The sequence below is a fragment of the Schistosoma mansoni genome, chromosome 3, assembly GCF_000237925.1.
Source record: "Schistosoma mansoni strain Puerto Rico chromosome 3, complete genome".
Taxonomy (NCBI): Eukaryota; Metazoa; Platyhelminthes; class Trematoda; order Strigeidida; family Schistosomatidae; genus Schistosoma; species Schistosoma mansoni.
In genome coordinates this window covers 8,541,785-8,550,231 of record NC_031497.1, presented here as the reverse complement: position 1 = coordinate 8,550,231, position 8,447 = coordinate 8,541,785, and the positions used below count along the sequence as shown (strand labels likewise).

General features: G+C 35.3%; 1 protein-coding gene across 1 annotated transcript in view; it reads right to left on the bottom strand.

Moving 5' to 3' along the window:
* Smp_129400 (hypothetical protein) overlaps positions 1-8,045 on the bottom strand; it is a gene marked incomplete at its 3' end in the record, with an annotated part of 46,768 nt that extends 38,723 nt beyond the window's left edge. The window contains exons 1-2 of the mRNA XM_018799117.1: positions 6,316-8,045; positions 2,175-2,285 (exon numbers count right to left, since the gene is read on the bottom strand). Coding sequence (XP_018650938.1) covers positions 2,175-2,285; positions 6,316-7,743 — 1,539 coding nt within the window. The 5' untranslated portion in view covers positions 7,744-8,045. The remainder of the gene's footprint in view (positions 1-2,174; positions 2,286-6,315) is intronic.
* Between the last annotated feature and the right edge of the window lie 402 nt (positions 8,046-8,447).

The window sequence follows — 8,447 nt, the reverse complement described above, 5'->3', positions numbered from 1 at the left end:
GATTCAAACAAACAATAATGAATGAATTTAAGCTTCACTCCATCGCACAATCAAGTGGCTATCAGGACTCAGTGGCCGAGTGGATAACGTGATGGCGTTTGAAGCGAGGGTACTGGGTTCGAGTCCCAGAGTGAACATCAACTCTGAGATGCAGGTACATCCAGCTGACGAGTCCCAAATAGGATGAAACGCGCGTCCTGGATTCCACTGCTAGCCACTATCCATCTCTGCTTACCAATAACTACATTTATTTCATAGACTCAAAGTTGAAAGCTTGCACACATCTGCAATCACAGTAAACAGACTAAAAAGATTAGTAGCATGAATTGCCCTGCCTTCAGCCTACTCGTATGTTTCCCACAAGGACAATGCTATAGTGTTGGTGACTGGGCACATACAATACAAATTCGATGGGGAAAAAAAACCTAAAAGATACTTTTCCATACAAACTTGTAACTTAAGTATATTTTTATTATCTCCAAACTTTATATTTCATAATTAAGAAGTAGGTACAAAACAAAGTACGGTGCAACACATTAGTCATTTGATAATCACACAGACAACTTATACTTAAATGTGTTACCGGCTTTATAGAACGCGTAAGCTGTCAAAAGTTAAGAGATTATTTCATAACCTTATCCAAATTTCAGCAACTAATAACACACAAAACTGATGAAATATGTGAGACAAATGGTGTGGTCAACTGCTTCACATCTTCATTGTAAACTACCAATATAAATTATTCAGCAGATGTCAACACCAATTTATAATGATCTTAAACAAACATAGTTAAAATATTAATCGATATTACTAATATTATTTAACAGGTTTCCTCTTTTTGCACAAAAATTGTATCATAAGTTCACAACTGTATAGAATTAGATTCTGTGAGAAAATAAAGGTTACTTCAACAATAAAAACACTATTATTAGTACTAGTATGAAAAATTAGCTATTATTAAACATGTCTAAATCATACATTTAACGATTCTATGTTATTTAAGTTAGGATTCAAACTGTAAATACGTATACACACCAACTCAAATAGTTACACTTTTTCTATTTAAAAAAGATGTAGTTTCTTCTTTTTTTCGTTGTAACTATGTCCATGCTCCTGATTTTGCCATCTATTCCTAATTATGTTGGCATACACTGATTATTGTATGATAGTTACTAAGTTACTCTAGTATTGTGTAGGATTTTATGCCTAAAATTAAATACATAGCTACCAAACGTAGCAATAAAATACCCGACCCGGTACAGATTCTCCATACTTAGGTTTATTTAAATTATAATATTATCCGTGTTGAGAACTTTATTCATTATCCATTATATTAATGGAATCCAGTTATGCATACGAATATTAAATCACAATGAGTATTCTCAGCTAATTAAATCAAATAATTTAATTCTGCTTAAGTTGATATGAATGTACTATATTTATGTAGCATAGTTAGTTAGACCTAAAAAGAAAGATCGAATTCGACTAACAGTTAAATATAATAAATACTGAATTTTATTATTGTTAGAATAACTTGATCGAATCATAAATTGTTTGGAGAACGATCAAGATCTAAATATTTTATTTTATTTATTTTATTTAAACACATAAACATTGGTACAAGGAGGTACCAAACATATACGCCTCGCAAATCATTTGATTTGTGTGAGGGATAGGATACTGTCCGGGTGCCCAGACTGAAGCAAAAGGTTTTCGTAGACGGCCACACCCCGAGCCTTTGACCTACAGTTCTAATCCACAAGGCAGTGCAGTAACGTCAGGAGATCCAGTCCCATGGTAGCCGATGATCAACAATAAGTTCATACGCCTTTTGTTCCCTTTGGATCTTGGAGCCCATGTGCACAATTGGTTTGGAATCAGGGTTTCCCAACTCTCCTAGGTGGATCCTCCGTGTCTACCAAACAGGTTAAAGCGTCGGACATTCACTTGTCGTCCTCTCAATTTCATAAGCAACAGTCCTGCCGCGAGAAGGCAGTGAGTAGGACTCCAAATAAGAATTCTTCCATACGCCCACGTCAACCCGTATACACAATATTTATGTCTCAGTGTGATTAGGAAAAAACTACTTCATAGATTAATTATCATACGCATAACATAAAAAATATTTGCTAATTAGCGAAATAATGTTACTGTTTCTATTAGACGTAACTTACAGTAAACTCGCACTTTATACCCGGTCCAGAATGTTGAAAGTGACTTTTAACACGACGTGATCTGACGCTGGAATTTGAAGATGAACAGACGAATCCTTTGGGACAAGGTAACTAAAAGTTTTAGAAGGAAAACATATGGAAAGTGTTTTCAGAAAATTTGTTTACATTAATAAGTAGCCGTTTTATTTTTCGTAACAACAAGCTTAGCATTACAACATTTTTAATTAAATAACAAAGCAGATAATATTTATTAACATAGGAACAATGAGTTACCATCATAGAAACAAAATGTGCAGTTTCGAAGTAAATTATACACTTTGAAATGTTACTAAGCATAACATATTAGACTTCATTATGGTTAAATTAAAACTTTGCTTCTTTCTTACTTACTTACTTACGCCTGTTACTCCCAATGGAGCATAGGCCGCCGACCAGCTTTCTCCAACCCACTCTGTCCTGGGCCTTCTTTTCTAGTTCTTTCCAGTTTCTGTTCATTCTTCTCATGTCTGTCTCAATTTCTAGGCGTAATGTGTTCTTTGGTCTTCCTCTTCTCCTTTGACCTTCAGGATTCCATGTGAGGGCTTGTCTTGTGACACAATTGGGTGATTTCCTCAAAGTGTGCCCAATCCACTTCCAGTGTTTCTTCCTGATTTCCTCCTCCGCTGGAATCTGGTTTGTTCTCCCACAGTAACTTGTTGCTGATAGTGTCTGGCCATCGGATCCGAAGTATCTTGCGTAGACAGCTGTTGATAAACACTTGTATCTTCTGGATAATGGCTTTCGTAGTTCTCCACGTCTCTGCCCCATACAGTAGAACTGTCTTGACATTTGTATTGAAAATTCTAACCTTGGTGTTGGTTGACAATTGTTTTGAGCTCCAGATGTTTTTCAGCTGTAGGTATGCTGCTCTTGCTTTGCCGATCCTCGCCCTCACACCTGCATCTGATCCACCGTGTTCATCAATGATGCTGCCCAGGTATGTAAAGGTTTTCACATCTCCAAAGCTTCTCCGTCAAGTGTAATTTGATTGGTGCATGTTGTATTGTATCGGAGAGTCTTGCTTTTCTCTTTGTTTACATTGAGACCTACTGCTGCTGAGGCTGCCGCTACACTGGTCGTTTTCTCCTGCATTTGTTGTTGCGTTTGTGATAGAAGAGCCAGATCATCCGCGAAGCTAGATCGTCCAGCTGCATCCTTCCTGTCCACTGTATCCCGTGATTTCCTCCAGTTGTTGACGTCTTCATGATCCAGTCGATCACCAGGAGAAAGAGAAAGGGTGAGAGTAAGCAACCTTGTCTAACACCGGTCTTTACTTCAAACGAGTCGGTGAGTTGTCCTCCGTGGACGATTTGGCAGTTTAGTCCATCATAGGAGTTCCGTATGATATTGACTATCTTCTCAGGCACGCCGTAGTGTCGAAGAAGCCTCCATAGTGTTGTCCTGTCCACGCTATCAAATTTGCTTCTTTCACTCGCTAGATTTTCATGATGTTCTCTGTGTATATAGAGTGACACTGAATTCTTGCTTCTTTATGAAGCGAAAAAGCCTATTGCATGTAATTCGTCTATGAGCACTGACAATTAGCTCTTTACGATACATTATTTGTCATAATCAATAGATTCATGCTAAACTTATTAATGGTCAGCCCACCAACCAGGAAAAACAACAACGTAAGCCATATTACTTTAAACTCACTAATTACGTAGTTATATAGCTTAAGATAACAGAACACAATGTACCAGTACAATAAATCACATAACGTGTATAGATAGAATATTTCGAACGTGAAGGTAAGTAGTAGATTGATTACTTGATTGAACGGAATTTCAGATAAAGTAACAATTAGTTGGTCAAACTATTATGTTGAAACTAGGTCAGTTATTTAAGGAATACAAATAGGAAGCATATTAACGGATGTCCTAAACGGTTCCGCAAGTTTTTTTTTATTTTCTTTCCTTCTTTCGTTTCAACCAAAGACTAACAACGATGAATAGTAATTAAGCGTAAGTCAATTCTCAAAGCTATGAACTACACTTATTGGGCGCTGATTATCAACAATATTCAACTGTCCAAATAGAAGTAGACAGAATAATTTCAAAACTTGTGATTGGTTGGTTGGGAGCCTAATGACTAAGCTGTCTTATGTTACTTATGGCTAATAACGGTTATAACTTAAAGCCAATGGATGTACACCATACCATATTTACACACCACTTAATATATTTATGGGATAGATTGCTTTGTCAAGGATAAACTAAATCAGTCATAGAAAACTTTCAACAAAATCGCCCACTTAAAAATACACCTGATATATGTCTAACAAGTCATGTACTCCTTTATTTAATGGAGTAGTATGGCACACAACCGTGACCTTTTTAAGGTAATCTATTTTTTGCCGTCACACTGTGTACAAAATACAGAAATTCCTAGACCAGTCTATAATTTAATAACTGTTCGTCCTCAAAGACAGGAAACGCACAACACTTTGTCACAGCTTCTACTAGCTTTGACAGGATCATGGTTCTGGATTAACTGCTCACGGAACTGTACTAAGAAAGGCAGAAAAGTTGTGTTTTATTTAGTCGATTTCCAAAACCCGAAATAATGCCAATTTTGAAGTAACACTGATTCTATGTTTTGATCTAATAGAATAAAACTTATGCATCTTCGTACTTCCAAATTTGTGAAAACCGATGGACAACCTCATCAATGCTTACGATGTATTGGGAAAGATAAAAGAACCAAGCTGACTTGATCCTGTTCAGATGTTGTTTGAGTGCGTGGAATACTGCTTTGTCAACAACACGGTGCTGATTAATCTACCCTTAATTTTCTTTTAACTTATTCCTACACTAGCCACCATAATGTGTTGAAATACGAGATGGTTTTCACATGGAACTCAAGACCCAACCGCAGTCGATGAAAATTCACAGCCTCACCAACCGATCTGCATATTTTCTTATGAGCCTATGTCTAACTTGATCATTCCTTTGCCATAGACTGGGATTATCAGCGGTTCAGTTAAGTCAGATGAAACTATATTCAGCTCCCTGACTTAACTTCTTATTTCAGTTAACGTGATTGATAAAACTAGACGATAATCCTTGAAGATTGGTGTTAAAGTGTAGGGATTTTATACTCACCCTCGTTTCAAGTCATACATAGTCTAAGTATAGTCGTAACAGATGGTCACCGTTATCTATTAACTAGGCTGGAACGCCAAAAGACCCGCCTAGGTCTTTCTGATTCATATAGTCTAAATAGATGGATGTTGATATTTCTAATATGCCGTTAGCCATCCTATAGACTGAAAACAAACAGTAACACTTTGATTAAGCATATTTTAAATACACATAGCTTTGCATATAACAATACAGATCTCTTTCAGGAGAAAACATTTTAGGAGGCACAGTATACATCTTTATAAGTAACTCCTGCTATGAAATTCTGAACTTATAGCCAAATCATCTACTCTGCTGTGAACGTCTGGATACATGCAACAAAGTTGTCTTTTACATTAAAAAAATTTGGTTGTAATATGTATGTAACTTCAACTCAGTAACAATGATATCTAAGTTTTTAAAGTGAGTAGGTAATGGCTTATTTACCCACAACATTAACATTATATTTTCTCCTCTTAAGTATTTCATTTTCAAAATTCCATCACCTACCGACCAACGGAATAATTTAGGCTTAGTATTTTTCAAAATGTTCAACATAAGAAACACTTTACCTATCTCAGGAATTCTATCTATGAACCTAAATAAATGGGAACATCGATAACCAATCTTTTATCATAAATTAACCATCATAAAAATGGCTTGTGTAGCATAACTTTAGACCAATATGTAGAACAGAGCCTTGGAGATCAAAGAACTTGACTTTTGAAAGCTGAACTGAATCCTCGAATTGAATACACAAATATGTATTTGATGACTGAGTTGCAATAAAAAATTCATAATTCGAAATGGATTTGAAGACATTAGTAATTTACAAATATTCAACAAATACGAATTTTGAGCTATTCAAGTAACAGACCTGATAAAATGGATAAAGCCTTTCGTAATCATAAATGATGTTTCAATATTTAGTTTATTATTAAATAGACAATGTGAATTGTTATCTTAAAACTTAAACTTACGGAAATATCCAAGTTAATTTTGTCGACAAAAATTCCAATTACGAACACAGGCACTAACGAGACGGACCGCCGGAGACGACGAATTCTCCGACGTCTCAGATGTAAATATTCTTCTTTATTCGCCCCATTATGTTCCAGTTGAAAATTACTACCGGTTGTATCCTCGGACGGATGTGGATCCGATATATGGGAGGCATGATGAGTGTTTAAGGCAGGGACTAATGAAGGACTCTCACTAGAATCACGAGTAGTTGGTAAAGGTGAGACGAGCTCGTGTTCAGATGCATCTTCTAAAATACATTGTATTAGTTCTTTTACACAGTCAGTATTTGTATATTGTTCTTTCAAGTTACTATCTGTGTATTCACCATCTGATTCATCCGAATCCTCCGTAACTGGAATAATGCTGGGTACAAATGACCAAACCCAAGAAGCCCAAGACTGCCTCTCTACGTCTGTACTATTTGATTTACCCTCCGATTCCCCAGCTTGCACATTAATTTTTTCTTCAACAACTACCTCACTTTGTTTGTCGTTATCTGAACAGTCTAAGATAGACCAGTCAAACGTTTCTGTACTAATACACGAAAATACTTCTATGAGACGACATAACAAAGGAATTTGAACTGGACTTATATGTGCAGAAAGTGTTTCACAATGTATTTTTAAATTTGTGAGAAGAGTTTGATGAACCGCTGATGAACTAGCATTAGGTGTACAAACTATTTGGATGAAACATGACATGCTAAATCTATAAGCGATTGGATCTTCATAAACTTCCACATAACCATTACGTCCAGCACGATCAAGACATACAGTAAGATCGAAAAATTGAACTAAACGATTTGTTACATTAGTAGAACGAGGGTTAATATCAGAGAAGATAGGGTTACCATTGAAATCAGTAACAAAACAATCGGCTTTGTTTAAGCTTAAAGATAATACTAAATCTTCTTCGATAAATTTCAAGTTCAAATTATGCACAACAAAATGAATGTTAGAAAGCAAACGATAGATGTAAACTTCTAAGTACCCAGGTGGGACATTTGTAGGCATAGATTGGCTTTTACACGCATACAGATCTACGAAATTAGTTGGATTTTGCTCATTTCGACCCCCTTTGTTGAGATTGGGTTTCTTCAGGCCAAATGTACATTCCACAGTGTTTAAAGTAATAACAATACACTCAGAATTTAATTTAGTCCACGGCACATGAATTCGTAACTCACGAACACAACCTGATCGGAAATTCACTGGGAATGGAATGATATCTTCCAAAAAATCCAATCGTAAATCAAGCTGGGTGAGTATAAGATCACCATCCCATATAGACATTGAAAACTGGTCATCATGCAACTTAACATACTTGTTGAGGTAACTCATTAACAATTTCCCTACATATGTTTCTAATCTAAAATATCTTTGCATTTTGAAACAATCCTCCTTAGGGAGTACACCAATGGAAAATCAGTTAGAAGTGAACATAATTCAATCTACAAAGAAAAACAAATAAGAATTTTAGCAAAAAATGAACACAAAGGACGAATTGGAATAGATATAAAAATGGGTCAATTAAAAACAGTAGAAAAAATAAATTTAATAAACAAATGTAGATTACTAGTATAAAAAATATAATTTATTTGTCAAGAAATGGTTTATTTACTCAGCTTCAAGATAAATTTTTCATTGTATGAAGGATCATATTATTCGAATACTCAAACTAATATGGGTGAAGTGGGGCTCAAAGATGTGAATTAACAGTTATAAGCCAAACAGTTCAATTATTAGGTTATTGGTAGCTGATGGACGCAATTCAAGAGTACAACAACTGAAATAAAATCCGATCGCACTTTAATGGATTTTAGTTGCCATAAATAAAAAATTTAGAACACAAATTGAAATATCCATATAATTATAATTTTCATTATTTAGCTTATATTTTGGTAACATAGCTCTTTTCCTACAATATAAGGAGTTTACTTTCCGACCACAGTAAATAATTAGATCCGTCTTGTGTATTACAATGAGCACGCTAAAGTGACAATAGCTCAAACAAGTTGAAACAGTACAAAATAATTGATTGTGTACTGACAGGAGAAACTATTTCTACAATATAAAAACTCAGTGATTTT